The 16,723-nt window shown below is 33.5% G+C and overlaps 1 protein-coding gene across 10 annotated transcripts in view; it reads left to right on the top strand.

The window, feature by feature from the left end:
• ADGRL3 (adhesion G protein-coupled receptor L3) overlaps positions 1 to 16,723 on the top strand; it is a 761,742-nt gene that overhangs the window by 677,577 nt on the left and 67,442 nt on the right. For all 10 annotated transcript variants that reach the window (XM_037034108.1, XM_037034105.1, XM_037034109.1 and 7 more), the window contains 2 exons: positions 11,773 to 11,839; positions 13,402 to 13,493. In XM_037034108.1, the coding sequence (XP_036890003.1) occupies positions 11,773 to 11,839; positions 13,402 to 13,493 (159 nt within the window). The remainder of the gene's footprint in view (positions 1 to 11,772; positions 11,840 to 13,401; positions 13,494 to 16,723) is intronic.

The following is a 16,723-nucleotide window of genomic DNA, read 5'->3' as shown; positions in this document are numbered from 1 at the left end:
GTATTATCTACACCCCAAGGAAATTTGATTGAGAGATAGTGAAAATATTAACTCAAGATAACAGTAATACAGAAGGATTAAAAAAATGGAGCTCTGAGCTTGTCTAGTCTGTGAAGCATCAAGCTGAAAGGAGGAGAATCCTACAGAGAAAAATGCCTCATGTGTTTTATATATATATATAAAGGGAAGTTTCTAGAAGGGTAGAAAGGCCTAATATTGGATGTAAGATGAGAAAAACCTTGATTTTAGTACTGAAGTGTCTTTAGTATCCACCAACTCCAGATGTATTCATTGCCTTGCCTATATGACTGTAGACCTAAAGAGTGGCAGGTGTGTGATGAAACGAGCCATGTTTATTTCCACCACACTGTGATGTTCCCGAGGTGGTAAAATACCCCCTGTCTCCTGAGATGAGTGTGGAGAGAATACACACAAGGTGGAGCAAAAGTAGGTTTACAGTGGTGAGTCCACGAAACAATTTATTTTTGCAGTATTATTTCTTAATATCGTATTATTATTTTTCTACACAAAGAACTGTAAACCTACTTTGCTCCATCCTGTAAGGTAAATTTTGGAGTGGAAGAGCTTTTCCATCGAGGAGGAAATGCTGTCTTCTGCTGAGTCCTCAGGTGAGGTCATCCTGATAGCACAGGAGATTTGAAAGCTTTGAAATGAGGACTACAGAAAATGTGTTAAGGAGCTCATTAGACATTAAGAAAAAGATGTCCAAGCAATAGTGAAGGCTGGGGTGAGGTTAGGTAACATCCATTTGTCTCGGAGTTAATAGGCCAAATTTCATGACTTTTCCGCCATCAGTCAGCAGCCTGAATATGCTGGTGATGCAGCAGCTCGCTTCCCGCACGAAACGATTCTTGAGGAGGAAACAATAAGAAGAGGACTCCAGAATTATTGCGGGGATAGTTAAAATAGAATACCTGCTGGTGCAGGGAGACCAAGTATATGATTCAAAGACTATTTCACTTTTTTTGAATATTCTTCTGGAGCACAGTGACAGGTTGCAGAAAGCCCTTTGTCTAAATGTAACTAGTAGTAATTACTCTCAATCTAACATTGTGAATTGTGGTCTGTTTTGTGGATTCCACTGACAACTGTGGAACAGATTAGGAATACATAAAAAATTATCTAGCGTTACCTCTAAAAACATTTTAAGGAAGAGGTATTAGATAGATCATAGGATTTTTACAAATAACATCTTTGTTGATATAATTCATATACTTTAAAATTCACTCTTCAATCATTCTTAGAACATTCACTGTATTAGGCACCCATCACTTTTATCTAATTTTAGAACATTGTCATCACCCCCAAAAAAGAAACCCGTGAGAAATAACTCTCTTCAGATCATAGGATTTTATGTTTTAATTAAAGCATTTCCTCTTTAAGATATTAAATTGAATGTCATACTTATGTGTGACCTTATGCTACTTTAAATACTGTGTGTAGCAGTTTTGTTTTGCTCTTTTGCAGCTCCTTATTTGTTTTTATTTATATTTTATGTTGATTTTTGTTCTCTTTAGATATTTGCAAATTTTCCTCTTAGGGAATCAACTTAAGTTTTTTCCTTTGTGTTTTAGTCATTTATTTTGAAACACATGTCATTTTCTGGGTAGTAAGAATCTATCTTTTCTTAGAATCAATAATGTGTAGTCCCTTGTGACTTTGTTAAAGCTTTGGCCATCATTGCTTTAATTTCCTGCACCATAACTGGAAACTCTCATTTACTGACATTATTACTTTGTGGGAACAGAGGCTAATTTATTTCCCAGGCACTGATTTTAAAAAAAAATCTTTAATAATAGTTCAGTTTCACAACCACGGTTTTTCTGAACTCAAAGAGAAGTAAAACAGATAAAGACAAAAGGGATGGTAGAGAAAAGAAAAGGATGAGGGTAATTGCATTAAAATTCTATCATAGCCCTGGCTTGGGTAGCTCGGTTGGTTAGAATGTCATCCCAATATGCCAAGGTTGCAGGTTCAATCCCCGGTCAGGGCACATACAAGAATCAACCAATGAATGCATAAATTGAAAGGGGAACAACAAATCTATGTTTCTCTCTCTCTCTCTCTCTGTTTGTAAAATTAATGCATTTTTAAAGAGTATTTAAAAATTCTATTACAGACAAGCATAGAACATTTAATGTCTTGTTTATATGTTTTAAATAAAGTTTCCACATATGGGCCATTAGAATACATGGAAAAAATGTTTTTCTACTCTATGAGACTTCATTCAATCCAATAGCTGCACAATGCTGTTTGCCCATTGATAAAGCAGGTATTGAAAAAAGAAAACTCATTCCATCATTTTTATTTACTTGAGAAGCTGAAATGAGAAGATTATGTTCCATCAGGAGTTTAATCAAGATATCTTCCCAAAGAAAAATGTAAGCAATGAATTTTTTCACAACTTGAAGGATGGCTGCATGCATATCTTGTTACTTATTATCAAAATTCTTTCTTGTTCCTCTTCTGTTTATTTCAAATGGCATTTCCCTCTTCCTGCTCATTCATCACCACATGATTTTTAAAACATTACTATCTCAAGGTTTTTGCTTTTGTCCATGTTCTCATGTGCCATATTAAATTTTTAATACAAATATGTAAACATCACAGTCTTAAATAAACTAAACCTAGCAAGAATTTGGACACATATTATCAGCGATTTTCTGTAAATTCTTCTGAAGACCAATGATTTTTATGCCTTGGCAGTATCTTTAATTTATTGTTGGAACCTCATCATTATCAAATGTTTACTCCTTAGTCTGAAACATGTAGAATGTGTATAGAATAAAGTCATTCAATGTATAGTACAGTGATCCAAATAGATATGGCTCCCTTTTTTCTCCTCTTAAGTTATGTGGCTGTATTTTATTATAGTGACAATGAAGTTTGATCTCTGAAACCTTTAATAATAGCAATAGCTTACATTTCTAGTAGAAAATTATATCAATGGTAAGAGAAAAAATTGTTTTGGTAGGTAAAATAAATATTTTTGGTACAGATAGTGGTAACTATCATATTCCATGTGACTTATGGATTGGGATTTGTTTTACTATGAAATGTTATTAGGGATATTAAATTGATTATTATGTACAACACACACACACACACACACGAAGAATACTTAATGTGATTTTGAGCAGTTGCAAAAAATCAGTTTGCCATCAATTTGCAATGCTTGTAAGAGAGGCCTGCTATTATTTTCTGATGTTACTTAATAAAAATTTTTTATCTGTACTGTCATTATTACTGAGAATGTACTTAACACTTAGTCACAATAATCAGACATATACAAAATTCGATTAAAGACCAGTGGAGTCATTTGAAAAATACTAACACCCAGTAAGTGGGCCACAGGTCTAAATTGCAGTGTTAACAATTGGCATTTATTCCATTTTATCTATTTGTGTATCTTCCCTTAGCTTCATTTACATCATTATAGATGGCCATTTAGTGAGGCCACCTAATATGATACTGTCAGAAGATAAAGGCAGACATTGACTTTCCAGTGATTCAGACAGGAAAGATTTGGAAATTCAGAGCTAAATACTTTGATATCATGACCTGAAACTAATCTTTTCATTTAAATTTTAATTACCTCAGTATTACCACAAAATGCAAAGTTTGCACAGCTGATATTTTTTCAAGAAAAAAGTCACATTTATAGTTTATAGCACTTGCCTTGTAATCTTAATACATAACTGAAAGACTAGTAATTTGTGTGATGAGTAGATTGGAAAAGGATTGGAAGTTGGTTTCAGAGGAGGCAGCATGTTAAGAAGGAGCAAAGCCCAGAGATTAGCCAACGAGTTCAAGTGTGTAGGCTTGGAAATTGGTAAGGGGTTTCTGGAAGATGTGGATTGGGTTATGAACCTTTATAATGGATCAGAACATCCTTGAGTACTAAAAGCATAGCCAAGCTCAGAAAAGTAATTGAAATCAAATTTTATGATCTGAAAATTTGTATAAATCATCTATTAAGTCAGATTTGTCTCCCAGCTCGCTAGATTAAGGCCAGTACTAAAAGGGGCAGCCTCTCCCCTGCTGCTTGAAAGCCCCAAGAGTTCTTTGTTTTCACATCATTGCCTAAGTGGCATTAGTCATTTGGGTATAAAAGTGATTATTGATTTTTTAAAATACTACATTGTAGTTTATTTAAGAAGAGCCTAGCCGAGGAACATTGAACTTGATAGTTATCTGCAAGTTGTGTGCACAGGTTTATTTAACACATTTCATAGTTTCTAAGCACTGCAAACCACTCAGAGAAAGTTAAAATATTTGGAATATTTTTTAAACATAATATTACTTGATGTTGTAAAATATTCTTACTTGTAATATTTCACTGAGGTGAATATTCTACCTTGTTGGTACATTATCACCAGATATCTTCAACTCCATCTTGGTCTGTGGGAAAATATAAGATAATGAGGAAGTATTGACACATATGAAGTTGAATATTGGACTTGAGCTCTTATTGGAACCAAAAGAGTATGATAACTTACATAGCTGGAGATTCCTTTAGGTCACAACTTTACCTACTAGAAGTTTACAATCAAACAATAATAACACATATGAAACCCTTCATATTTATTTAAGATTCAAGCAATAAGCAAATATTATTTATTTAAGATTCAAACAATAATAACACATATGAAACACATAATAACACATGTTGGTGAGGATGTGAAACAGATTAGAATCCTCATATGTTGCTGGTGGCCTTGTAAAATGGTGCAGCTAGCTACTTTGTAAAACAGTTGGGTAGATACTCAAAAAGTTAAACAAACTTATCATATGACCCAGCAATTTCACTCCTGGGAAAAATGAAAACATAAATCCACTCGAAGACTTGTACACAGTGTTCATAGCAGCATTATTGGTATTAGGCAAAAAAGTGGAAACACCCACTGCCCATCAGTTAAAGAAAAAATAAACAAAATATGGTTTTTGTAGATGATAGAATATTATTTGGAAATCAAAATAAACAAAGCAAAATCATTGATACATTCTTCAAAGTGGATATGTCTGCAAAACATTCTGTGAAATGAAAAAATCCAGTCACAAAAGATTACACATTATATTATCTCATTTATATGAAATGGTGGCAAGGACTGGGGAGAGTGACTGTAGGTGGGTCCACTTTTTCATCTGGGTGCTGTGAAAGTATTATCAGATTAGACTACAGTGATCATTACTCACCTGTAAATGTACTAAATGCCTTTGAGTTGTACACTTTACGAACAGATCCCTGAACATTGTGGTTTTGAACTGTGTAGGCCCATGTACAAGTATAAACAGATTTTTTTTCTTTTTTTTAAATATTTTTATTTTTTATTTTTTGAGGTGTCAATTTTTTAAAATTTATTTAATTATTTTTCAAGTACAGTTTTCTATTACTCCCAGCCCAGCCCATCCCCCACCGCGCTGCCCCCCCTCCCATTTCCACCCTTCTCAGTTGTTGTCCATGTATCCTTTATATATGTTCCTCTAAATCCCTCCCCTATTTCCCCTGAAATTCCCTCCCCTCTCCCCCCTGGTCACTGTCAGCCTGTTCTCTATTTCAGTGTCTTTGGTTATATTTTGTTTGCTTGTTTGTTTTGTTGTTTAGTCTCCCGTTAAAGGTGAGATCATATGGTATTTATACTACCAGTGTGTTTTCTCTTCCTTATGATTTTCTGAGTGACATATTTTCTAGCTTACTTTATTGTAGGAATACATGATATAATACATATAATATAAAAATATTTGTCCGTCACTGTTCATGTTTTCAGTAAGGCTTCTGGTGAACAGGAAGCTATTGGCAGTTAAGTTTTGGGGAGTCAAAAAGTTATATAAGGATGTTTGACTGCACAGGGGCAGTGTCCCCAGCCCCTGCTCCATTTTAGGCCAACAGGATATTACAGTACAACTGTTTTAAACTATCAAAACTTAAAATGAAAGTACTAAAATTTGTACTAACCTATCAAGAGATGATGGCCTTATATTCAGAAAGATCTAATATTTATAATGGAGACATGTTTCTACAATCTGTGTTTTATACACAGCAAATAAATATCTCATCCATTCATTGCAAGTATATAATTTTCAACAAAACTAGTTTTTATTTATTGTATAATTTGTATTTTTATTCTTTTTGAGAAACATACAGTAGCCCCACACACTTTTGAGTCATGTAGACTAGAATGAAATCAGTCTCAACCAACTATTAGTCATGTATCTGACATATACAAGTATGTATTAAATTAGAATTATATTTACTGGTACTATTATTTGGTTGACACTAGTGCAGAAATGCAAAGTTTATATTTAGTACAGTTTTAATTTTAATGAAATTTAAAATAAATTGCATTTAAAGCATTCATTTACGAGTAGTGATTACAATTCTTACACAATCGCTTCCTATTAATTTAGGCAACATGGGACTATGGGAATGATTCCAATATTTAGTCTTAATAATTTATAACAGATAGTGCTATACTCACCTTTGTAATCCACTATAAAAACCTAGAAGCTATTTTGCTGAAAAAAATAGCAAAACCTTTATTGAGAAAATACCGTATTGGGACATGAAGATAACATCCTTTATATCTGATGTGTGGGAGCTAGTTTTGAATTCCAAGATCCACCCATGTAGCTGGACCACGAATGCCGGTCTTGACTACAGCCGATCACTTTCCATTCCTGCATCACTTGCCAACCCTTTTTGCCAGTTCATGCACTTGTTCACAAATCATTTCAAGATGAGATGTCTGAGTATGCTGTGATGAAAATGGGATTTTAAAATTCTTAATGGATATATTATTCAATAAGCTTAGAACTAAAGTAATTTTATGCTTGGAGTATGTATCAGTCCCTTTTCCTCTTTTCTCACCCCAATCTTGACAGATGTATGTAGTACAAATGGACACTTGCATCTGTTACAGAAAAAAAGATCACATAGTTTACAAACTCTCATAAACAGACTAATATAATTAACTCTTTTAAATTCCATTGCCTAATAATAGCCAGAAAGTGTTTACTGGTTATGTTTGAAAGCAAAGGTAGTTTACTCTTTGATTTAGGGTCCTCTAGAAAAAGTAGCAAATATTCATTGTTAATTTATATTACTTCAGGAAATCTGTTATTAGTCAGATGTCTACTCTGATAAGAGTGTTTTAAACAGGCAGGCGAATACAATGTCCCAAGCCAACTTAATAGTACTACATTAAACACGCTAACTTTGAATAGGGAACTACATGTTACTGGTATCTAAAAGCATTTTAAAATGTATGTTTTGGGTGACATTTATATACATGGGCAATTGACCTGACCTAACTATTTTCCTAAATACAGATTTAGAAATGACTGATGATAATGAAATTGTGATGACTAGTTTACTAGTAGAAGAGAATAAACTTTAAAAGTATAATTTTCTATTGCCCTGTTTGGGGAAATTAATTTGGTTTATTTAATTTTGCTCCATTTTGAGTAAACAGGAAAGCGGTCTTTATGGGGTTAGTAATTTACATTTTTATGGGAGATTTATCGAGATATCAACATCTTTACCACTTAATTTGTAGTGATGTTTCTTATATTTTGGAAGAGAATAATTCTGGAAAACACTAATAATTTATCCTTATGGATTAGCTCCATTTCTTCAGTGTGTTAAGCTCATAAACTTGTATTAATGCAGTAAGAATTTATTACATAAGGTTTGTCCAGAAGGTATCCAGCCATGTAATATGAAAAACAGACACTCATTAAAGAAGATACAAGATGGAAGAAACATTGTATGTAAGACAATGACGCCTCAGTCCCCTTCAAAGTAGGCACCTTGGGACCTCACTCAATTCTAATCACCATCAGCTACCTCATCGTATTTTCTTGAATCTCATCAATGGTCTGAAATCTTTTCTCTTTCAAAGGTGATTTCAGTTTTGCAAAAAAACAAGTCGTAGGGTACTAAATCTGGGTTGTAGTGATGCTCAATCTCCTAGGCAGTTTGATGTTTGACTAAAAAATTCTGCAACAGGTAGGTTGCATGAAAAATTGGTACATTTTAGTGATGAAGCTGCCAGTCAGCAGTTGCCCATAGCTGTGACCTTCTGAATCATCCCTAAAGTTTCCTCAAAGGAATGTTCAAGCTTAATGCAAAATTTGGTACTCGACTCACTGTGAGTGTTGCTCAACTCGCTCAGTCATTTTGAACGAGGCAGCCACATAGCACACATGCTCACTGAATGGTATCTACCACCCCACCGACGAGTACAGTGAAGTTGTCGTTCTGAACACATGTGCATTCCAGTCCACTCTCCTTGGCTTCCAGGTTACACTGATCTCATGCACACTGTTCTTGTTATGTTAATAATGGCTGAGCTTTTCCCTGACAGATCTCTCATATATAGCTCTATGTGCTGCTTTTATAATTTAAATAAAATGTTACTAAAAGAATTTTAAGAACATCTTTGTATTAAATAAACTTTTTAAAAACTCAAGATTTATGGCATATGACAAGTGCTCCTTTGCATTACAGAACACATCTTTCTGTTGTACTACAATCTCTTTTCAGTATTGCTTCAAATAAACAGGCAGTGTGGTCAGAATTCACTTGCTTTTTGAATTTCAAGTAATCTCTTTTGTTATAGTACTACTGTAAACGTAAATTATAGATTATACACATATGACTAAATTTCACTTATAAAAGAAAGGCACATTAAAAATTAACAAGAATAGCATGTTAAAATCAATTATTTAACAAAATAAATTCTGTTCTTCAATAGCAGGTCTATCTGACCTTTTGTGAGCTGGACTTTATTGTGCTTAGTGCAATAAGTCATTCTTCTAGTATTTGTTTTTCTAATCTGTCCATGTCTTAACCAGTGGTTTTGCATTGCATCTAAGTGACATTGAATAGTCAGGGGTTACAGAATACTATGAAGTGGGACATGTGTGCCCAGGCATGTAATCTGTACCAGGTATGATGTAACATACATGTAATAGACAACACCTTCGTCTTTAAACCAGAGAGAATTGTTGTTACATCCACACAGGGAACTCAGGGAGAGAAAAATCTTTTAAGGTAGTTGGTTAATGGGAAAGAGAAGAAATACGAGAAGCTTTGAGAAAGCAGCACGGGGCCAAAAACAACAGCAGGTGTGGCCATATGGCAATCAAATTAGACAAGGGACCCTTGCCACACTGCCTTTCAGAAGACAGTCAAGTCCAGGCAGTTCTCAGGGAAGGATGATTTACTTAGTACATTTTAAGTGTTTCATATTGCCTCTTTCAGTGCTCAAATCTGAAGGGAATTTAAATCTATTGCAGCAAGCAGAAGTTGAAGAATTTTCTTAAAGAATAAAATTAGTAACTTCTAAATGATTTCACATCCACAGTCAGAGATAACTATGCCAAAAACACATTAATTTCCAAATAAAGCATTTGCTAAGCTGAGATTGTTTTAAAAGATGTAAAACATTATAATCTTAAAATTTAATTAGTTTATTAAAATTTTCATTATTTTATTTTAAGAAAATATTTGGTAAGATTATTTATAATTTGAAATTCCCTACTTAGGCAAAGATACCCTATAATAATGCAATTTAAATTATTTCTCAAGAAGTTCATAAGCTGCAACATTTTCAGAAGTTCTTGAAGCATTTTCTTTTAAAAAGAATTTGCTGCAAGCCTATTTTAATTCTCAGATTGGGTTTCAAAAACTTGTTTGACCTACAAAAGAAGAGGGCCTGTACTATTAACATTCCTTCTTAAATGAAATATTAGTAGGGTACCATGTTGTAATTTCAGCAACATTCTGGAAGTGTATGTGTGTGTGCGTGTTCTGATCTGGGAAAATGTCCATGCTTTATGCTTTGTCCTTTACTCCTCCTATCTTGAGGGAAAATATGGTCTTTGTTGAGAACTTAGAGAGACCCATGAATATTCCAACTACTCTAGAGGTCAGAATGAAGACAGTGTTCATATTGCAACCTCAACATCTCCAGTTTGTTTCTGCTTATTGGCAGCACCACAGTCTTACTTTCCATGACCAAGTTTTTTAATAACAGCACAACAAAAGATAACCAATTGATTAACCTAATGGTTAATAGTTTAAGTATCAATTGTCTCTCAAGTAGTGTTTTTTTTCAAATAGGATTCTTATGTCTATTGTGAATAAAGAGAAGTCATCTGTCCATGTAAAAACCATGAGGTTGTAGTCACTTTCTTATTCGAGCACAAATATTATTCTTCTATTAAAATTAGTTTATATATGTTTAACTTAGATGGCATCCACATTTTGTCAACTTGAGATAATTTTTTTCAGGTAATATGGGAATTGTTTGCTTAAAAACCTGACTTTGAACCTTTTATAATTTTAAAAGTCACAAAGAAGTTTTAAAAAATCATAACTATCATTGCTTCTATTAATCATGTTAAAACTATCAGTATTTTGGCACATTGCTTTCAGGAATTATTAGAATAAAACATGGCTGAAGCCCTTTTGGTCCACTTCTAATCCTTCCTACTCCCAAGTGAGAGGCAACTATTAAATGAGTTTGGTTATTTTCCCTCTTTCGATAAAAAAAAATCACACACATGTATCTGTCAAAAATGTATTACCTGAAGTATGTGTATATGCAGTTCAAAGGTATTTGGTATACATTATTTATGTTACTTTTTCACTTAATTTTGTTACGGTGATCAATCCTACTGACATAAAGATCTACTTTCTTTTAAGTGTTGCGTAACATTACATCATGTGAATTGGAAACACTTTATTTACCTATTTCTCTGTTGATGGACATTTATGAATTCCTTTCTTCATAGCTTCTTTTGTATTCCATTATTCCCAAGATTTAAATAACATTTTTATTTCAAAAGCAGTATATTTACATACTTCAGATATAAGGTTTAGACAACTTAGCAAGTCACCCATGAAGAGTTTCAGCTGGTGATGTTTTATTTTTAAATTATGCCTCCAATATAGCAAAATGGCAAATAATTCAAGATATGATTTTTAACATCAAATGTAATTTGTTCAAAATTTACATTAATCTTTCTCCTAACTAGTCACTTGCATTTTGTCTTCCTGTCATCCCGAAGAATGAAAATGTAATTTCCCAGAGGCTTTAAGAATCGGGGAGTATTAAATGTAGCTGAAATTAAGTGATTAATAATTTACTTTGGGTCATGAATCAACTTCATGGGATGCTAAGGATCACTTGCGACCCCAGAAGCGCTAGCGGTAACAATGCACTTTTTAAGACTCAAGAACTCTCAAAGGTTGGCTGCCCAACCTAATTAAACTTCAATCTTCTGATAGCAAATTTATTTCTTCTTTGTACAGAATGTCCTGAGATCTTCTTGACAGGAAAATGTCACTTTGCCTGACAGCTGAGAGACAGGTTATGTAGCACCATAATTGGAGCGAAAAGGATAGCTTAAAGCTACTCTATTTAATGGCTGTGTGTATGGCTTTTTCTTTCTTCCTTTTTCTTTTTTTTTTTTTTTTAAGGTTTCTATGACAGACAAAGGCTTTAGCAAATAGGCTCTGTGCCATTTTTTCCTGCTTCCTCCAGGGGTAATTATCTTACTCCATCAATAGTGCTGTCAGAAATTGGGCAAGTAATTCAGCATTTAAATGAACAAGCAATGTAATATTTCCTGTCTCCCAGTGGAATGCTTTGCAGCTCACATTCTTCTCTGTCACTGGCTCACTCTTGATGTATATCCCATAACCAGTCCTTGAATGCCTCTCTCCCTTGTGTTTCATTGCAGATGTTGGCTCCGACTCGACACCTACTTCATTTGGAGTTTTATAGGACCAGCGACCTTGATAATTATGGTAAGAACTCCTAATTAACTATGTTTTCCAGGTCAAGAAATAAAGCTTTCACTATCCCTGTACTGACTATGTTTAATTTACATAGATTAATTTGAGTAAAGCCTATACTTATTTGACCCTACATAACTCAAGCAATTAGACACTCATTATAGTCTACTTTTATATTCGTAAAATACTTAACCAAAACCACCGGGAGAAAAAAACATTCATTTGCAAGTTTATGCACTGTTGTGGCTCCTGAGGAGCCTGAGTTTACAGAATCCGTTTGGTTTTGTAAATTTTTGAATGGTGATGACTTAGGTTTGACCAACATTGCAGTTCCAAATGGATAATCTGAAATATGAATTGAACCAAAAATTGGAAAGGTGGCAAAGGAGCTTATTGATTGTTTTAATATAAATCTTGAAATTTTAAAATTTGAAACAATTTCATGTAAAAATGCCACAAGCAAGCATTCTGGAGTCATTTTTTTTTGTCATTTTTAAATGCATAATATCTTGATTTGAAATATGAATTATTCATCCTCATTACATAATTGTTAGTATCATTTGCAGATTTGATAATTAAAAATATAAAGTTGTTATCCATTTTTTGAAAAAAAATAACCTTGGTTTTGAATAAAGTATTCAAAAGTCCCTTTCTGAAATCCTTTGCTATATTTTGAAATCCCAGATATATTTTGAAATTCAGACCTTTTTTTCAGACTTTATACAGGTAATAAGGTACATGTACTACATATTGTATATTATTTCTAGTGATAAATAAGCAGTCACCCCAGATCAAACATATCAGCCAGTACTCACAGGAGCGACTAGGCAAGAGTCTGCAACCAGACACTAATAATTCAGCAGGAAAAAAATGTGAAAAGTTAAAATAAAGACATGAAGAGCCCTATGTCCATTCAAATTAGGTCTCCCACCAACTGGGTTTCATTCAGGTTAAGTTTTTTGACTACCCCATGAATTTTTTTAAACTTTTACTCTCTTATGCTTTTTGAATGTGATAAAAGATTGCAACCCTATATTACTTAAAGAGCTTCTGTGGGACTTAGTATTGGGTTTTCTTAGTTTCCCCAAACCCAAATTCTGGAATGTATAAACAATTAAGGTGATCAAGGGCAATTTGACATGGTGGTTTTCTACAGTTTACATATATATGGTATATGGAATTTACACTGGAAGTGTTTATTTTGTATTATTTTAAATCATATACTCTCTTTGACTTCAGTAATGTAACAGCCTCGTCACATGCCCCTTCTACTTTAATCCTGCTTGTTTTAACATCAGAATTTAACCAGAATTTTATAACCCTTTTGATCTGTTGGTTCAAAACTAGATCGATTTTAGTATTTGTGTGTACTTGGCATAACAGTGCTTTGTACCTCATTGATATTCCAATTCCCCAAACTGGCTTGTTGCCTTTACTAAGACTAGGCAATCATCTATGATCCAATTTCTTTAAAAGTGTAGTGAGAGCTAATTTCCCAGAACAGCTCATCTGTTATGCTGAATAGACTTACTTTACTCCAGTTATGGTACATAACAGTACCTTTTACATTTCAGCTTAATGTAATCTTCCTTGGGATTGCTTTGTATAAAATGTTTCATCATACTGCCATTCTGAAACCTGAATCGGGCTGTCTTGATAATATCAAGTAAGTGATTTTTCTTTTTTCTTTCCTTTTTTTAAGCTACCTTGCTTTGATACACTAAGCTATCCTTGCTTTTAGTTGTATTGAAATCTTATAACAAAATGATAAAAATCAGTGTGTTGTCTTTGCTGCATAAAATCATGTATTGACTATTAAGGTAACTGGATCTGCCTGATGGGTCCAACGAAGCTCTGTTTTCAAGGAAACACCCCCAACTCTGATTTACAGCATGAGAAGATTTTAATATATACATTTATTTATTTTGTTCTGAAAGCAAATATGAAGTTTCTGGGGTCAGGCAGAGTATTATTTCTTAGTGACAACAGCATCAGTTCTCCACATTCCATGTCCCCATCAGAACTATGTGAAGAGAGCCAGATGGTGGCATCTGTGAGTACCAGAAGGGGGATTCTACACCGCAGAGAGGACCCCCCTAAGTATTAATCTGGGCATTTGCACAGGAACTGTTATACAGACGCCTATCTCTTCTCCTGAGATAGGAGGAGAAATTTCAACTCCCTGATATAAAATCATTTGGAACATAAATGTATGGTTCCAGGCTTTGCCTTCTCTCACCTTTGAAATGTTAACCTTTTTACCTCATGGGAAGTAAATCCCTCCAGATGTCTATCACTAATCTACGCAGTCACTAAATCATCTTTTAGCTTCCCAGGTTTGTCTTTTAACCCAAATCCCACTTGTCTATGTGCAAAAAACCCTAGCCATGCAGATGTATGAAAATATTCACATTACTTTCTACCCTAGTAGTACTTCCTTTCTATACACAGAAAACATAAGCTAATTTACATTGTCTGAAAAAAAAATATAGTTCCTTGGTATAACCAAAATATCTATCTTGTTCCTTTACAGTCTATGACATTTGAGAAAGACAAATGTGTTCAGATATATTTAGTCATTAATGTATATTGTGTATTAAATTGCCTTTGTGTATAATTTGTCTATGTGTTAATTTGATTAAATGTTTGGGTTGAAATGAATGTACTTTCTGAAATTTCCTGAGGTCACCTGTGATTTTCACATGCTGCTGACATTCTCCTTGAACTACTCAGATAGCAGCTTTGTCACCCATTTTCCATCTTTCTACACTGAGTGCCTGACATAGTTCCTTGCCCATAGTAAAGCCTCAACGAATGTCTACAGAATAAATTAATACATTAAAGACTTTAGTGACAAAAATATATTGACATTAAGTGATTCATTTTATTGAATCAATTATCTGCCTAAATTAATTGAGAAGGATAGCTGAGGAATTAGAAAATAATAATATAATGAAGTAAACTTAAAATTATCTACTGCAAGTAATAGTCTTTTGTAAGTCTTAATAATAGTTGAGATAATAGTCATTATGTTGTTGATTTGTGTACAATTACACTGCCCTTTTAAAATGTAGTTTAAAAACAGCCCTGGTTGGTGTGGTTCACTGGATTGAGCACCAACCTGCGAAACAAAGGGTCACCAGTTCAGTTCCCAGTCAGGGCACATGCCTGGGTTGCGGGCCAGGTCCCCTGTTGGGGGCACGCTAGAGGCAACCGCACATTGGTGTTTCTCTCCCTCTCTTTCTTCCTCCCTTCCCCTCTGTCTAAAAATAAACATATAAATTATTTTAAAAAATAAAATGTACTTAAAAAACAAAAATATGTAGCTTTAGTTCCTTGGACTATATGATCCTGGTAAAACTGTGATTGGGTAAATTAAATGACATATTTTCTTTATCACAATGTACATTTACTCACTTTAGTATACTTACAACACCCTAGTATCTTATTCTTTAGTATAAAACAATATAAAAATAATGATTGTCGTTTGTCATGTTTTTAAAGTACTACCAAAAATAAGCAAATAAAACATTGATATTTATGTACTAGCTTTCAACATGTTCAGAATCAGTAAAAGGTCATCTACTTAGTGCAATCATGTATTTTAAAAGATAGATTTGTTCTTTCATCATTCATATACATTTCTTTAGGTAGTATGAAATAACTCTTTATGATTTACTATTTAGAAAAACAAATATACAAAAGGAAATAATTACATAGTGGCATGGATGGCATCAAGCTATATATTTCAAATCAGAGCCTTAAATAAGAAAATCTTGATTAGAATTCTGTGTAAACTGCTCCATACTGTAGAAACTTTGGGAAGTTTATCAACCTTACTGAGCCTCCTGTCCTATTTAAAATGGCATAATTATGAAACCTACCCAAGCATCAAGTGGGCAGAGGAAATCAAACAGCATGTGATGATGCTTTTTAAAAAGTCAATAAGACAAAGAGAGAAATTGGGTACTTTATCAGAAAAGGTACAGAAGGTAGTTTTAAGATGTAGGAGACATGAAGATGGATATGCAAATAGGAAAGAACAAGGATTAGATTGGGCAGAAATTTAAGAAAAGGAATTATTGTTACATTTGTGACCTGAGGAACTATAGGAAATGAGAGCCAGAACTATAGTAAAGCAACTGTACTACATTAGATTTCATGAAGGACCTTTTTCCAGAGTTACCAGAAGCCAGGAAGGAGAACTGTTTTCCACTGAGACTGTATAAAATAAATAAGTGTGATGTTCAAACCAGCATAATGCAGTTAATTGAGGGATTTCTGTCTATTCCTCTCTATGAAGTAGGAAAGGTGGTCATCTACAGGATATATGGGGCTATTGAAGAGAGATAGTAAAGAAGAAAATATATCTCAGAACTTTTCAGAATCTGAAGGACATTTCATTTTATTTTAAATGTGTTAACTATTTAAGAAGTGCTTGTAAAGAAATCAATAGGGCATAATTGATCAGGGAAGAAGAATTTAAGAAAACTAGTAATTATTTTGAACAGTAAGCAAAGCACAAATTTTGTCATTTTAAAATTTTGAACAAAAATAAATATTAGTATTTTTAAATGACATATGTGGTGTGAGAATATTCTTTTTAAAGGTATAAAAATCATTTATACATTTCTCTGGAGAAATGTATAAAAGTACATTTCTCATGTACTTTTTTTAGTACATGAGATAGAGCACAGAAGTTAATAATGTTTGCTTGCTTTGGTTTTTCTGTAATTTTATAAAGTGAGGAATAAGACAGACCACTTTGTTCAGTTTATTAAAAGAAAAGTATACCATATAAGACTTTCTAGAAGTTGTTGTCTTTCTAAAACAATCATTTTTCAAAATCTGTATTGCTTTTACTATACATGTTCTTTCACACCAAAAATGTCCTCC

The sequence above is a fragment of the Sturnira hondurensis genome, unplaced genomic scaffold (genome assembly GCF_014824575.4).
Source record: "Sturnira hondurensis isolate 20B ecotype Veracruz unplaced genomic scaffold, ASM1482457v3 Scaffold0022017, whole genome shotgun sequence".
Classification (NCBI taxonomy): domain Eukaryota; kingdom Metazoa; phylum Chordata; class Mammalia; order Chiroptera; family Phyllostomidae; genus Sturnira; species Sturnira hondurensis.
The sequence above is the reverse complement of the archived record's forward strand: the minus strand, read 5'-3'. Positions and strand labels throughout refer to the sequence as shown.